Source organism: Onychomys torridus, chromosome 20, assembly GCF_903995425.1.
Source record: "Onychomys torridus chromosome 20, mOncTor1.1, whole genome shotgun sequence".
Lineage (NCBI taxonomy): Eukaryota > Metazoa > Chordata > Mammalia > Rodentia > Cricetidae > Onychomys > Onychomys torridus.
In genome coordinates, this window is record NC_050462.1 from 47,025,949 (window position 1) to 47,040,845 (window position 14,897).

The window sequence follows — 14,897 nt, forward strand, 5'->3', positions numbered from 1 at the left end:
TCCAGTGGAAGGGCAGTCTCCTGAATTAAGGGGTCATACTGGGGCTGAGGAGATGTTCAGTGGGTAAGACTGCTTGTTCTACAAATCTGATTAGAACCCCTAGCACCCATGTAAAAAGTTCTGCATTGTTTTATGTGCCTGTAGCCCCTCTGTGAGACCCCATTGGAGGGTGGACCTGTCGTAAGTCAATTAGATACCCAGTGTCCTGCTCTGGCCTTGGCATGCACACATATAGGCTTACACACCCGTCCATGGGCATGCACCACATACTACACATGCACACACAAGAGAGGTGGAGTCAGTCTCCAGCCTGGGCCTGTGAGAACTGCACCCTCTGATGTCCCCCTTCTGGAAACTGCAGGAACCTCGGGAGGGAGCAGGGGCTGCCGAGGAGGAGGCAAAGGAAGAAGCCAGTGAGGCTCCCAAGAAGGATGAAGAGAAAGGGAAAGAAGGGGACAGCGAGAAGGAGTCCGAGAAGAGTGACGGGGACCCGATAGGTGAGCCGCCCAGAGTGGCGGGCATGGGAACGAGGTATGCAGTTAAAGGCTAATTCCACCCTTTCCCGGCACAGTTGATCCTGAGAAAGAGAAGGAGCCGAAAGAAGGGCAGGAGGAAGTGCTGAAGGAAGTGGGCGAGTCCGACGGGGAGAGGAAGACCAAGGTGGAGCGGGACATTGGTGAGGGCAACCTCTCCACCGCTGCTGCCGCCGCCCTGGCCGCTGCTGCAGTCAAGGCCAAGGTAAGGGCGGTCCTCAGGGCAGAGGACCCACTTCTCTCACGCCCTTCCCGCCTCACTCCTGAAAAATGTTGGCCGTTCCTTCCTACTGTATCCTGAATGAGTTGGTCATTCATTGGCTCTTTCCAGCCCTTGGATTTCTTTGACTTGTCTTACCTCTTGCTATTCTTTTTGTACGTGCTTTTTATTTTAAAAAAATGAGTTATACTATTCTGAGTTGTAATGCCAGCCACTGCCCTGCCCTCTCTCCCTGGGATGTCTGCAGCTGATCCCCTGGCTGACCCTGTCACATTCCTTGCCTAGCATTTGGCTGCTGTTGAGGAGAGGAAGATCAAGTCTTTGGTGGCCCTGTTGGTGGAGACCCAGATGAAGAAACTAGAGATCAAACTCCGCCATTTTGAGGAGCTGGAAACGATAATGGACCGGGAGCGAGAAGCAGTGAGTAGTGTCCAATCAGGGGCCAGCAGAAGCCTGGGCTTGGGGGTCCTGAGGCTGACAGGACAGCACAGGCGAGGGGAGTAGGGCAGGGCGCCTGGAGGCTGAGACCCACAGGTGAGCTCTTGATGAGGCCTTTGACTGCTGCATCTTGGGGTCTTGCAGCAAAGCTTGCCTCTACTAGACTGGCAAAGCTGAGTGACTGGATGGATTTAAGAGATGATGAGAGACTGGGGAAGTCAATTTGGGAAATAGATAGGGTAGACAAGTATGGATTCAGTTTCCTGGAGGGCTTAAAAAGAAATAGAAGATGAGGATTCTGCTCTCAAAAACATCAAATATACAATAGGAGATAAAAAAAAAAAAAAAAGCCGGGTGGTGGTGGCGCACGTCTTTAATCCCAGCACTCGGGAGGCAGAGGCAGGTGGATCTCTGTGAGTTCGAGGCCAACCAGGGCTACAGAGTGAGTTCCAGGAAAGGCGCAGAGCTACACAGAGAAACCCTGTCTCGAAAAACCAAAAAAGAACTAGGGGATAGAGTGGTTTAGCAGTTGGGAACAGACTACTCTTCCAAAAGACCCACGTCACCCCTAAAGGGCCTTTCATGGGTACCACACTCACATGCATATACCCCCACACAGACACATGTACATACATGTCATTAAAAATAACTTTAAAAATTTTCAGCTAGTGTGATGGACCACTAGGGGGGGCAGGTGGATCTGTGAGTACAAGGCCAGCCTGGTCTACAGAGCAAGATCCAGGACAGGCACCAAAACTACACAGAGGGGGGGGGGGGGGGGGGGACGGGACGACACAAATAAATAAAAACAAGTGCCGAGAGATTCAGAATAAAATCAAAATGCAGAGGCCAGTCAATCCATCTGGGATGGCTCCCTAAAAACAGTTAAGTTTTTAGCTGATTTTGAAGGAAAGGAACTTGAGTTGGTAGGAACTGGAAGCATTTTCAGATCAGAGTAATAACAAGTTCAGAGTTGGGATTGAAATGAGCCAGAACCACACCAGATGCACTCCAGTGCAGCGAGGAACCGTACTGATAGTGGGAGCCGTGGTGGTCTTAGAATCTGGAAAGAGCGGGGTGCAGCTTGAGAGATTGGCTATTTTCAAAAGAGAGTGGGGGGCAAGGCTCTTGGCCAGGGATCTTCTGAGCCTGTAACAGTATCCCGTCGGCGTCGGCAGCTGGAGTATCAGAGGCAGCAGCTCCTGGCCGACCGGCAGGCCTTCCACATGGAGCAGCTGAAGTATGCGGAGATGAGGGCCAGGCAGCAGCACTTCCAGCAGATGCACCAGCAGCAGCAGCAGCAGCAGCCGCCAACCCTGCCCCCAGGCTCCCAGCCCATACCCCCTGCCGGGGCTGCTGGGCCACCCACAGCCCATGGTCTAGCTGTGGCTCCAGCAGCTGTGGCCCCTGCTCCTGCTGGCGGTGGGGCCCCTCCTGGAGGCTTGGGCCCTTCTGAGCAGATCGGGCAAGCAGGGTCAACGGCAGGGCCACAGCAGCCACAAGCAGCTGGAGCCCCCCAGCCTGGGGCAGTCCCACCAGGGGTACCCCCCCCTGGACCCCATGGTGAGTATGGGTTCTGCAGTGTTGTTGGCTGTAGGGAGCCAGGCAGATGTTCCGGGCCCTTTGAAGGGAATACCTGATGGGTCCAGAGAAAAGAGTTGGTTGCAGTTTCTACATGTGGGCTCCATTATATTATCTCCCCAAACCAGCAGGGATATCTGGGGTTTTATTCCAAGAATTTACCACTTATACTAGTGTCAAGAAACGGGGAGGTGGCACCAGCTAGTGCCTAGTGAAGCTTGAGCTGGTATATAAGATTTTACTCTTTATTTCTAGGCCCCTCACCGTTTCCCAACCAACAAACTCCTCCCTCAATGATGCCAGGGGCAGTGCCAGGCAGCGGGCACCCAGGCGTGGCGGGTAATGCTCCTTTGGGTTTGCCTTTTGGCATGCCGCCTCCTCCTCCTCCTGCTGCTCCATCCGTCATCCCATTTGGTAGTCTAGCCGACTCCATTAGTATTAACCTTCCCCCTCCTCCTAACCTGCATGGGCATCACCACCATCTCCCGTTTGCCCCGGGCACTATCCCCCCACCTAACCTGCCTGTGTCCATGGCGAACCCTCTACATCCTAACCTGCCGGCGACCACCACCATGCCATCTTCCTTGCCTCTCGGGCCGGGGCTCGGATCCGCCGCAGCCCAGAGCCCTGCCATTGTGGCGGCTGTTCAGGGTAACCTCCTGCCCAGTGCCAGCCCACTGCCAGGTGAGAAGGGGCCAGGAGGGAAAGGGTGAGGGAGAGGGTTCTACATGGTGGGAGGGAGGGCAAGAGGGGGAAGGGTTAGATGCTAGGATTCCACAACCGTTTTCAGCACTCCGGTAAAACTAGACACAGGAGGAAGGGCCTCTCTGGCTGTCCTCCATTTCCCCATCTGGCAGCTGCCACCTCTGGGATGACGTTGGGGCCTTTCACTGGTGGGTCCTGCAGGAGTCCAGTGGCACAGAGGACCTCAGTTGTGAACCTGGAAACTAGCTACCCATTTGCATGACGATGGCATTCCTCTGCTTGTTCCCACCACATTCAGATGTCCCATTTAGAGTGCTTGGGGTCAGGAGGATGGTTTGGGGTGTAAGGAGACTTTCCCAGTGTCAGGTGGAAAAGGGTATTGGAGACAAAGAAGTTAAACAGAGTGGGTACCTCATTCATCTACCCACCCTCTGCATGCCATGCCCAGTTCTGTTTGTGTGTGGAGCCTGGGGCTGGATCCATCTCTGCTCCAGCTCATTTCCCTTCCCTTTCTCCACAGACCCAGGCACCCCCCTGCCTCCAGACCCCACAGCTCCGAGCCCAGGCACAGTCACCCCTGTGCCACCTCCACAGTGAGGAGCCAGCCAGCCATCTCTTCCCCCTCCCTCCCCATGGAGATCACAGTTCCAGGAACAGCCCTCCCCCACTACTGGGGCCCTCCCTCAGCCCGGAGAGTTCATCACTACGTAAGGAAAGCTCCTCCTGCCCTTCAGGTCCCCGCCATGCCCAGCAGAGGTGTGCAGTTTTATATCCAGTTCTTAACCACGGACTTGTGACTAAAGATGTTCCTAATGCCTGGGAGAGGATAGGATGGAGACGGTGCCTCAAAGGAAGGGCTAGGGAAAGAGGTTTATGGAGGTTCTACTAACCACTTCCGAGGGTTTTTAGCCCTTCAGACTCACTGCAGTTTTGAAGTGGATAACATGGAAACAGAGCCCTTTAAAAGGGAGGTTTTAAAAAGACACATTGGAGCCCACAAAAGATAACTTTGAGGGGGAAGGGCAGGTTTTAAGAGGAATTAAGGTTTGGGGGTGAGCTGTGGGGATGGAATAGGGTACCAAGCCTGTCTCCCTGAGCCCCTTGGTAGTACTGAGTCAGCTCCCCTCACCCATTCCAGTTTATTCACGCTAATCCCTCCTGCCGCTTGTCATTGCTGCTGTTCCAGCCCAGCTCAGCCAATGACCTTCCCTCTGAATGTCAGCGTTGTGTTTGTTTTTAAAAGTCACCTGCTTAGTTGATGTCAGCGTATGTGTATTTGGTGGGGAAGTGTATTTTGGGGGGATTCCATGGTAGGTGTTAGAGGAAGAAAGGGCCACAGTTGGGGCTGTTCTTCCTGCTTTCCCTGGTTGTATCTGTGGGTGCTTAGAAGGCATGGAACAGGGGAGCTCCAGGAGGATGGGAAGTTTGCAAGCCCTGACAATTTGAAAAGCACTTAAGACCTACTTTTGAAAGTGGGACACTCTGCTAACTTCTGCCCTCCCCACTAAGCCTGAGCGAACCTCACTGGTAGCTAGGAGTTCCCTCCCCAAATGAGGACGACCTGGGGAGGAGGAGATCTGGGCGCAGCGCATGGCTCTGCTCCCCATGGCTCTGCTCCCCGCAGTACCTCTCCACTCCAATCCCTCCTCAGCCTCCCTGGGAGGCAGACAGGACTCCAGGCTCCACGCCTGTTGGTCGTCCTGCCTCAGTGTTTCTTTCCTCTGCATCTTGGCACCTTTCTTCTGTTCAAAGTTTTCTGTGAAAGTTTCCTCTCTTTGTTCTTTTCTTTCCTTCCCTTTTTTTTTATTTTATTTTATTTTTTTTTTATAAATTAATTTGCTTTCAGTTCCATCTTGTGGATGCCTCTGTGTTCTCTTACCTGTGGCTGCTAAGCGGGGGCAGATGGGGCTGGGGGCAGCCTTCCTGGAGTCCCGTGGACATTTACCACAGGCCCACAGGTGTCAGTCTCTTGCCACAAGAGCCCAAAGGCAACCCAGCAATTAGGGCTCACCGCAGCAGCAAAAAGCATCTCTCCTGCTCTGGAAATAGCTCTTGGAAGCGCATCCCTACTACAGGGATCTAAACCCTTGTAGACAGTGGCTCCATTCCTTCCCTTATTAGGGAGCAGGCACTCATCTACTGTTGTTACTGGCCCCAGCCCTGCACATGTACAGGACAGGCGGTGGCGGTACTAATGTCCTGGCATTTTAGTTCCAGGACACATTGACAGGCTTGCCCACAGAGTGTTCAGTAATGGGAGGGAGGGGCCTGTCTCAGAGAAGCCCTAAAGCCAAGAAGTTTAACTTGACACAGAACAGAAGGAAAGGGTACCCCAAACACAAATATATAGCCAGCTTTCATCCTCTAGGGGTCTGACTTCCTTCACTCCCCAAAAGGGAGCCTTTCGCTAATGAGGCCGTGGTGGTTACTCTGTTTCCCTAACCCCACCCTAGTTTTGAGCTTTGTCTCAGCACAGATACATTACCTCCTCACCTTTTCCTCCCTCACCCTGCTCAGGAAAGGAAACAGAACCAAAATAGGGCAAAGAGAAAACAATTTATTTTGTGAAGGCAAACATCCAGAAGAGACCAGATGGGCAAGGTGTGGTGATAAGGGAGCCTAGGAGGGGCCACAGAGAAATCTCACACTGGGCAAGGCACAGGCTCGGGGTCTGGAAATGTGCTCAGCCATTCAGCACCATCCGGACAAGCTCTGTGGAGAGGAGAGGTGGGGTAAGCCAAGGGAAGGGCTAGGGAGGGGACACCATGGGCCAGAGACTACAAGACCATGAAGGTGGCGTGAGGAACATGCCCACAGCAGCCAGCCTTGGGGTCACTTTGCAAAAGGGCCACCTTGAGTGACCAGTTCTCTGTCCCTGAGGGTTCCCCTCCCACCAGCTGTTAGCCCCCACCCCACGCTGAGCAGCAAGAACACAGCAGAGACAGCAAAGTTCTCAACTACTCCTACAGCTACTGTCAGCCACTGGCAGGAGGAAGGACAGCTTGGGGTTAGGGTACCTCCAAGCTGTCCAGCAGAGGGATGGAGAAAGAACCGTCTGTTATAGCAACAGAATGAGGCGAGCAACCCGACCCCCTCTGCCAGCTCTCCATGCTCCAGAGCCAAAGATCCACCATAAGGCAAGCCTTGTCTACAAGCTGGTGAGATTTCTAGACACCAGCACCAAGACCCTGTAAGTCAAACCTCAGACTGGAGAGAAGGAAGGAGGTACCACACCCCCAGCTGCTCCCCTTCCTGAGGAATCCCCCCTCCCAAGCCAGCTCCATGCAGGGTCATGCCAGGAGTAAGTCAGCTGGTAGTGGGCTATGGGCAGGGGCTAGAAAAGAGAGCACAGGTTGGGAAGAACAGGAAACACCAGGGAGATACTAGAGGAGAGGCTGGGAGGAGCCGTACCCGCCCCATGGGCCCGTCACCCCGACAGGATATGCCTCACAAATGCTGCAGGAAGGAAGAGACATTAATGGTGAAGACAAGACACAGACATGGGTGAGGGGGTCAGGCAGTGGGGGAACAGACATTCTGTTTACTTCCCATTCCTGACCCACCCGTGACACTCCATTGCCCCTTGTGTTACTGTTAACCCCGACAGCCCTCTCCCTGGCTGGACTGGGCCTTGCCCCTGGCTCCTGGCTCCCTTTTGGAGCTAAGTCCAGGAATAAAAGACTTCAGGTGCTGTCCTTGAGATGGTGCCCTAAGAGACCCGTCTCCTCCTCACAGACTCCCGTTCACAGTTGGTCCCTTACCTTCATAGTTAATGCAGCCATTGCTGTCCTCATGCCCTGCCACCAGCATCTCCACCTCTTCCTCCGTCATCTTCTCCCCTGAGAGGAGAGAACGCTCGTACAACTGGGTGACAGGTGAGGTACAGGTGGCAGCGCAGGCCAGAACAAGGTCACAGAGCCTTACCCAGTGTGACAAGGACGTGACGGATTTCAGCACCCATGACGGTACCGTTGCCTTCCTTGTCAAACACACGAAGGCCTTCAACATAATCCTCATAAGTTCCCTGGTCCTTGTTCTTGGCCACGGTCTGCAGCATGGGCAGGAAGTGCTCGAAGTCCAGCACCTTCACGTTCATCTCTGCCGGGCGGGAGGGTATGAGTGTCAGACAGAGCACAGGTGCTTGGAACGCAAGTGAACTGAGGACTCTGGCCAGAGACGGGAAATCTATGGCATTGGCTACTTGAGCCCTACGAAGATAAAGGGTGCTTTTAGCTGAACAACCATAAACCCGCTGGCATGCTAAGTTCTTAAGAAGCTCACCATCACTCTTGGGGTTCCCCAGGACCTTGAGCACCTCGGCGTTGGTAGGGTTCTGGCCCAAGGCCCTCATCACGTCCCCACATTGGCTGTACAGGATTTTGCCATCACCTGTTCGGTCAAACAGCTGGAAAGCCTCCTTGAATTCTACGGATTCAGATGAATAAGGGCACTGGGGATTAAGCCAGCCCGTACTGCAGAACTCTGCTGCCATTTAACTTTAATCATGCTGGAGAAATGAGATCTCCTGTACACCCAAGACTGCTCATAGGGATCTATTTCTACCAACTCGAATGCCCCACATAAAGACACAACCTCTTCTTCCCCTTAGCACAAGGTGGTAGCCATCTGTTTACGCAGCCTGAGCCGGCAGCGGGCTAAGCTCCGCGGCAGGAATTTGCCACCGCCGCCCAGCTAGGTCCTGTCCGTATAAGGAAGTAGGAGCTCTGGCTAGGGACTAGGGTCATTGTAGCCCTCCCACTTCCCACCCTTCCCCTTACGGAGATCTTATCTTCTGGGGAGGGGGGAGCTAAATCACAACCTTAGCAGACTCCCCAGTCCCCATCTTCACAAAATACCAAGCCGCCGCTCTTTACACACTCCAAGTTTAAGGCGGGGACAGTTATCACAGGAGAGGCAAAGGTGGCAGATTAGACGATGCAGAACACAGGCATAAATAGTCCCGACACACAACAGGCATTTATCAAACAAGTTGTCTCACATGCCCACACCACCTGAAACTCACCCAGTGCTTGGGGCTCAGATCTAGAGTGGAAGGGGAAGGAAGAAAGAATGAGAAAAGAAAATGGAGGCTCCAGAGAGGAGGAGAAGGAAATCCATGGGGCACTCCCCGGGAGTGCTCAGAGATGGCAGGCTGGGATCGGAGGACAGATGCTGGAGGAGGGTGTCCCTCACAGTGAGGGTGACCTCGCTTGGGGGTCAGAGACTGCCTACCTGCGGTCTGGTCCTCGGTGAAGTCACACTGCTCGGAGAAGAAGGGGCCGGTCAGCACCCGAAGGCCACCCCCGCGAGCTTCCATCCCGGCCTCACTCACTGACCCACGACTCCTGCTGGAAGCCGAGGACTCGCTTCCCGGGGCAGAGCCCTCGACCTTCCGATCCCCACCGCCAGCCTGCCAGGGCCTGGGCTCGCCCTCGCCCCCATCCGCTGGCTTCCCGCCCCGGCTCCCTCCCTCCGTGCCCCGGGACCCCCGGACCCCCACCCCCGGGGCGCACCATCGCGGCCGCTCAGCTCCGCAGGACCCTTCCGGCAGTAATGGCTCCGACTCCCGCCCCAGCCCCAGCCTTAGTACGGCCCGCGGCGCGTGACGTCACCCGCAGTCTCGCCCAATAGGGGTGCTAGTCTGGGCCCGTGCGGATGACATCACCGCATTGGCAGCGAGGCGAGAGGCCCCGCCCCCCGCCCCGAAGGCCCGAGGCCCGGGCTGTGACTTTGGGGAGGGCTCCCTTCGGAACCGCACCAAGAGCGGGGTTCGGGCTTCGGCAGGAGGCAGGACGCCCCCCTTCCCCGCCTTCCCTCCCCTTCCTCACGAGAAAACACTCGGAGACCAAAGCAGGAGCCGTGTTTTTATTTCAAATCTCCAAGTGCCGCCTAGCGGCAGGAATGCGCCCCGGGCCGCCGGGAGGTGGGGTGGGCGTGGGACCGTGCGGGTCTGTCCCGCCCCGAGGGCGCTGGCGCTCGGACGCACGGAGGAGCCTGGCCTCGCAGGAGCTCAGAGGCTCAGGATGTGCTTCAGGAAGGCTGCACGACACGGGGGAGGCCCTCAGAAGCCGGCCCGAGGGCCACCCACCCGGCTCTGGGTCGTTGAGGGTGCCCGCACCCTCCCGCAAGCCTCTCACCCTCATAGTTGATGCAGCCGTTGCTGTCCTCGTGGCCAGCCAGGACAGTCTCCACTTCTTCCTCGGTCATCTTCTCTCCTGGACCCCAGACGCAGTTAGCGCTCCCGCCTCCCTGGCCGGCCCCTCCTGCCCGCACCCTGCCCTTTTCTTTCCCTAAGGCCCACGTCCGCGGTGCCCTGGAACTGGTGAACAGGCCGGAAACAAGCTGCAGGGTGGACGTGCTCGCAGAGGGGGACGCGAGGCTCACACCCATCCCCGGGCTCTGCTCCTTGCCTCTGGGTGAGCGGCCAGTCCCTCAGACTCTGCGGGACTCTCAGCCCACCCCCGGCTTCCCCCGACTCCTTCCGGCCCTCCCCCTTCTCCATCCCACAGTTGTCCCGGCCTCACCGAGAGTGGTAAGAACATGTCTGAGCTCTGCACCCATGACTTTGCCGTTGCCCTCTTTGTCGAACACGCGAAGCCCCTCTAGGTAGTCCTCATATGTGCCTTGGTCCCGGTTCTTGGCCACTGCTTGGAGCATGGGCAGGAACGTCTCGAAGTCCACACGTCGGGACTTCAGCTCTGGAAATGAGAGATTAGAGGTGAGAGAGAGGTCACTGAGGTGTAGGATCTAGTAGCAGCCATCCCTCCCACAGTGACTTTCATCCCCTTCTGCGTTCAGGATGTTTTCCTGCTGTGTTGGACAGCTTTTGAAGTCCTGAGATCCAGCCCAGCATCCTCGGTCACCTTACCAATATTCTGTCATGGAAAACCGATACTGTTGGGAGGCAGCGCGGCCAGGCAAAGTCAAGGCCAGCCAGAACAGTTTGGTGAGACTTTATCCCAACAGAAAGATAAAAGGAAACACTGGGGATGTAGGGGAGTGGTCGGACACACTCCAGATAGAGAGAACTGCTGATCCATGTGTGGTGGCTCACACCTGCAGTCCCAGCACTCGGAGGCAGACAAGGCAGATCTCTGAATTTGAGGCCAGCCTCGTCCATGTAGTGAGTCCCAGGACAGCCAGGGCTATAGTGCTGCTGGGATGGAGCCGCAGTTCAAGGGAACCTGTCTCAGAGTAAAGGGCTTGCCTATTGTGTACAAGACACTGGATTCAACTCCAGCACCTCACATACTGGAGTCATCCCAGTGCTCTGGTAGGCAGAAGTGGAGAAGAGGTGGAAGATCAGAATTTAAAGTTATTCTTGGCTAGGATACTGAGACCCTGTCTTGGGGGTGCAGGAAGAAAGGTAGAAATGGAGGTTAGTTGTGCTCACTTCAACAGCACTTATACTAAAATCGGAATGATCCTGAGATTAGCCTGGCCCCAGCACAAGGATGACACATATTAAAAAAGAAAGGGGATTGGGGATTTAGCTCAGTGGTAGAGCGCTTGCCTAGCAAGCGCAAGGCCCTGGGTTCGATCCTCAGCTAAAAAAAAGAAAGGGAGCTCAGTGTCCCAGGGCAGAATCCTGTGTTCAGTCTCCAACACCAAGAAAAAGAAAACAGAAAGCCCACATATGCCAAGGATCCGCTCACCATCGCTCTTGGGGTTCCCCAGGACCTTGAGCACCTCGGCGTTGGTAGGGTTCTGGCCCAGTGCTCTCATCAGGTCCCCACACTGGCTGTACAGGATCTTGCCATCACCCACACGGTCAAACAGCTCAAAGGCCTCTTTGAACTCTGAGATATAAGGAGAAGGCAGTGGATGTTGACCCGGGATCCCATCACCTCCGACATAAGGGAAGTTTGGTTCGGAAATTACGTGCTAGAGCTGGACAGAGCATCGTGTGCTACAGCTGGACCAAACCAGGGAGGAAAACAGGACAAGTGTGGGAGGTTTCAAGGTCAGGACTGTAGTTAAGAGAACAGAGAATCTGACCAGGGGTTTGGGATAGGACAATGGGGCTTAGGAAATGGCTTCTCCTCACCCTCCAGCTGGTCCTTGTTAAACTCGATCTGTAGGGGGAAAAAGAGCAAGTGAGGAGAGGGGACAGGGCCTTTTCAACCCCTCTCTCGTTCTCCCAGCCCACTGGCAGCCACTTGTGGGGAGGGGCCCAAAGGGGTAAGGCTGGGAGCCCTGCCACTTCTGTCCATTCCCTGCTCTGGGCCTTGGGAGAATCCCAAGAGGAATTATAGGGGGGAGGGTTTCCTGGGAACAGGGTTAATCCCATGCCACCTGTTCCCCTCCCTCCACTGCCCTGAGTCCTGCATCCCTCACATAACTGGGGGCTGAACAAAGGCTAAATTTACCCCTGCCTCCAGCTGTGATTGTCTCACAAGCCTGTCCTCTTCAGTCTCCCCTGAAGTTCAGAGATGTGGCCTTTTGAGCTAAACAGCTAGCCAGGGGCAGAGAGCAGTTCTCTCCCTTCACCGTGAAACTGGCCTGGCCTGGGAACCCCCAATCTCATGACATTGTTCATTCATTCCCTACCCCCCACACATCCCCTAATCCCCCAGACTGTATAGCATCCATGAACCACCCCTTCCAAATTCACACTTTCTGGGGACTCACCACCACTTTGGAGAGGTCAACAGGGGGCTCCTGGGTTTTTGCAGGGGTCTGGGGGGCAGCTGGCTCAGCCTTGGTCTTGGCTAGAGGGGTCGCTGCTGTAGGCTTGGCAGCAGGCTTAGAGATGGAGGGCCCTGCTGGTTTCTTCACAGGAACATCTTTCTTGGGAGGCATGATGTCGGGTGGCCAAAGGACAGTGTGCCGATGGGGGCACCCATCTCTGTTTAAATAGGCAGGGAGTCTGGGATGTCAAGGGGCGGGGGCAGGGGCAGGGGCAGGGAGCCAGTTGGCGGGGCCAGGGGTGAGGGACAGGAGAGTTATGCCTGTCTGCCTGCACTCCCCTGCCTCCTGTAGTCCAGGACTCCTGCCCCAAAGGTTTCCCTGTACTGCTCCTCCCCCAAAGCTGACTAGAGTATCGTTTCCTTTAACGGTAGGGGGCAGAAACAGGGGACTTCTCAGATAGGATGCTCACCAGTGATACTGAGATAGCAGCGAGGGGAGGGGAGGGGGGATCAACCAACGAAAAACCGGCATTAGCTTTGGACTGTAGAAGGCCCAGGCAATGGAAGGATTTGAGGATGGAGTGGGGAGCTGGCCAGTATAGGAGCCCAGTGTGAAGTGGGAAATTTTTAAATAAGTTCTGGAAACAGTAAAAGGTGATGGCCGGGTAGTGGTGGCACACGTCTTTAACCCCAGCACTCAGGAAACAGAGGCAATCGGATCTCTGTGAGTTCAAGGCCATCCTGGTCTACAGAGTGAGTTCCAGGACAGCCAGGGCTGCTATCACAGAGAAATGATGTCTCGAAAACCAACAACAAAAAAGGTGGTGAGGTCTTTCCACTCTCTTCTGCCCATCCCCATAGTTAATGATCATTAGAACATGTAGACCCTGTCCCTGAGCCCTCACCTACCCCCAACCTGGAACTATGCACAGCAACCAAAACATGACATTTCCCACTGTCTTCTGCACCTAGTGCTGATTTAGGGGTGCAGGTAGACAAGGTTTAGGTTTAACATCTGCCACACATACTTCCAAAGAAAGAACGTTTTTTTTTTCAACAAGGTTAATCAAATCAGACAAAAGGCTAGGATGCCTAATGAGCTTGGAGGGAGAACACACACACACACACACACACACACACACACACACACACACAGGAAGGGCTATGGGAGACAAATCCGAAAGGGTACAGGATCTCCTACGCGTTTCATGGGTATTCCCACACCCCAGTTAGGAGCATAATAAAAAACAGAGCTTAGCTTTGATTCACAGACCTTGCTGGAAGCTGTGGCAAAGGGAAGAGGTGTTTGGGAGCTAGGAGGAGGTTGTGGCCACTCTATTCTTGGAGAAAGAAGATTTAGGTAGCATTCTGTGAGACTGGTCATTCCAGTTAGGCCCTGGGGATCGGGAGTGATAGTGTGTCTCGCATTTGTAAAAGGGCGTCAGAATCTTTTCACTGCAAATTGCCCCATTTTTGGAAAATAAGAAATCCTTCTGCAGACAACACACCTGTTTCTCTTATTCACACTCCTAAACCTTAGAGGGGAAAAAAAGCCCACCCAACCCTGCAAAACTCACCTTGCCGGGTGCGAGGAAGGGGCGGGGGCGAAACGCAGGGCTGCTCCGGGCCCTGAAGGGTTAACTGCGGCGGGCCGCGGAGCATGCCGGGAGTCGTAGTCCGCGCGCGCTCCCCGGCCCTCGGGGAACCTTTCTCCAGCGGGGAGAGGGGGCGGTGACTTCCGGCCCGCGGTGGCAGTAGGTGACTCAGGCTCCGCGGTGTGCGCGGGTTCCGGAACCGAGAGGGCTTGAAGCGTCCCCACCCCTGACCCCACGGCTGCGGGCCCAGGGACGCCCGCAGGGCCGGGGCGGGGCGGGGCGGGGCGGGGCGGGGCGGCGGCTGCGAGCCAAGCCCGCGGAACGGTGTGGCTGGAAGCAGCAGCTTGCAAAGTTTTGCGTTTTCTTTTTTTCTTTGCGTGTTTACGTTTGATCCCAGGAGTCTGGTTCCTGGAGTCGGTGCTGAGGTTTGCAGCTGAGGCTGGTCATCTGGAGGGGCGGGCCTGTGCACCGCGGTCTCCCCGGCTCAGGGGTGCCCTGGAAGTGCAGCGCTGGGCTCCACGGCTTCCCTTCCGACACCAGTGCCCGGCCCGGCCCGCGGGCACCCGACCACCGTCCCCGGCCGGATGCGTAAATGCTCTGGCGGGGTGCCCCGTATAGAGCTTGTGACCAGAAATAGCTCAGGGTAGACAACTCCCGGCGGCCACGTAGGGACAGTGAGGCGCGAGCCAACTTGGTGGCCAGAAACGCACTTTCCCTGGCTGGAGAAAGCTCGGGAAAGGAAAAGGGTCTGCCCGGGGCTGGGGACGAAGCTCAGTTGCTAAGAGCTCTGGGTCCCCGCACTCAGAGAGGTGGAGGCAGGAAGAATCAGATGTCCTTGGCCTTGCGTCCGGAGTTCAAGCCAGCCTGGGCTACCCAAGATACAGCCCCAGAAAACAGAAAGGAAATAACATGATATAGGAAACAATGTTCCTGGAGGCTCTGCTCCTGAGACCGGGGAGTGAGTGACCTCTCCGGGGTCACTTTCCCTGGAGGTGATAAGAGTTTGGGCTCGACAAGCCTGTACTCTCACTTGGCCACCTCATAATTAGGCATGTTCACATTTTTAAGATTTGTCTGTCTATTTATTTATTGAGGCAGGGTCTCCCTGACTGTCCTGGGACCGACTCACTGTTTAGACCAGGCTGGCCTGGAACTCACAGAGATCCGCCTGTCCCTCCGTCACAAGTGCTGAGAT

At 55.5% G+C, this 14,897-nt stretch overlaps 3 protein-coding genes and 1 non-coding gene across 15 annotated transcripts in view; 2 read left to right on the forward strand and 2 right to left on the reverse strand.

Annotated features, from left to right (window-relative positions):
* Smarcc2 (SWI/SNF related, matrix associated, actin dependent regulator of chromatin subfamily c member 2) overlaps positions 1-4,736 on the forward strand; it is a 29,409-nt gene extending 24,673 nt beyond the window's left edge. For 4 of the 8 annotated variants that reach the window (XM_036169863.1, XM_036169864.1, XM_036169865.1 and 1 more), the window contains 6 exons: positions 362-497; positions 572-738; positions 1,039-1,173; positions 2,370-2,754; positions 3,028-3,456; positions 3,998-4,736. In XM_036169863.1, coding sequence (XP_036025756.1) covers positions 362-497; positions 572-738; positions 1,039-1,173; positions 2,370-2,754; positions 3,028-3,456; positions 3,998-4,074 — 1,329 coding nt within the window. In that variant the 3' untranslated portion in view covers positions 4,075-4,736. The remainder of the gene's footprint in view (positions 1-361; positions 498-571; positions 739-1,038; positions 1,174-2,369; positions 2,755-3,027; positions 3,457-3,997) is intronic. The other 4 variants (XM_036169867.1, XM_036169868.1, XM_036169869.1 and 1 more) reach the window with 2 other exon arrangements.
* A 1,278-nt stretch (positions 4,737-6,014) lies between these two features.
* On the reverse strand, positions 6,015-9,074 carry Myl6 (myosin light chain 6). 4 transcript variants are annotated; one of them, XM_036169874.1, is made up of 7 exons: positions 8,991-9,071; positions 8,710-8,737; positions 7,759-7,902; positions 7,402-7,575; positions 7,239-7,316; positions 6,889-6,933; positions 6,015-6,189 (listed from the first exon to the last, which is right to left on the reverse strand). In XM_036169874.1, exons 1-6 carry the CDS (start codon positions 8,991-8,993, stop codon positions 6,905-6,907), a joined length of 456 nt encoding a protein of 151 aa, XP_036025767.1. In that variant the 5' UTR covers positions 8,994-9,071; the 3' UTR covers positions 6,015-6,189; positions 6,889-6,904. The 4 variants fall into 4 exon arrangements, with proteins under 4 accessions (XP_036025767.1, XP_036025768.1, XP_036025766.1 ...); XM_036169873.1 differs by lacking the exons at positions 6,015-6,189; positions 6,889-6,933 and adding exons at positions 6,196-6,665; positions 8,501-8,520; XM_036169875.1 differs by lacking the exon at positions 6,889-6,933.
* A 253-nt stretch (positions 9,075-9,327) lies between these two features.
* Positions 9,328-13,828, reverse strand: Myl6b (myosin light chain 6B). 2 transcript variants are annotated; one of them, XM_036169877.1, is made up of 8 exons: positions 13,685-13,828; positions 13,381-13,503; positions 12,109-12,325; positions 11,525-11,552; positions 11,133-11,276; positions 10,002-10,175; positions 9,615-9,692; positions 9,328-9,516 (listed from the first exon to the last, which is right to left on the reverse strand). In XM_036169877.1, exons 3-8 carry the CDS (start codon positions 12,277-12,279, stop codon positions 9,488-9,490), a joined length of 624 nt encoding a protein of 207 aa, XP_036025770.1. In that variant the 5' UTR covers positions 12,280-12,325; positions 13,381-13,503; positions 13,685-13,828; the 3' UTR covers positions 9,328-9,487. The 2 variants fall into 2 exon arrangements, with proteins under 2 accessions (XP_036025770.1, XP_036025769.1); XM_036169876.1 differs by lacking the exon at positions 13,381-13,503 and having other exon boundaries at positions 13,685-13,821.
* On the forward strand, positions 10,863-10,967 carry LOC118571298. Its single transcript, XR_004943334.1, has one exon. It is a non-coding gene; the product is annotated as a U6 spliceosomal RNA (small nuclear RNA).
* Positions 13,829-14,897: the final 1,069 nt, after the last annotated feature.

Coding starts and splice junctions, on each gene's coding strand:
- Myl6b (XM_036169877.1), bottom strand. CDS start 12,279: ATGCCTCCCAAGAAAGATGTTCCTGTGAAGAAACCAGCAGGGCCCTCC. Junction 10,176..11,132: donor GGGGAACCCCAAGAGCGATG/GTGAGCGGATCC, acceptor TCTCATTTCCAG/AGCTGAAGTCCCGACGTGTG. Junction 9,693..10,001: donor ACATGTTCTTACCACTCTCG/GTGAGGCCGGGA, acceptor TCTGGGGTCCAG/GAGAGAAGATGACCGAGGAA.
- Myl6 (XM_036169872.1), bottom strand. Junction 7,903..8,709: donor CACCGAGGACCAGACCGCAG/GTAGGCAGTCTC, acceptor CTGAATCCGTAG/AATTCAAGGAGGCTTTCCAG. Junction 6,666..7,238: donor TGGCTGCATTAACTATGAAG/GTAAGGGACCAA, acceptor TTTGACTTACAG/GGTCTTGGTGCTGGTGTCTA.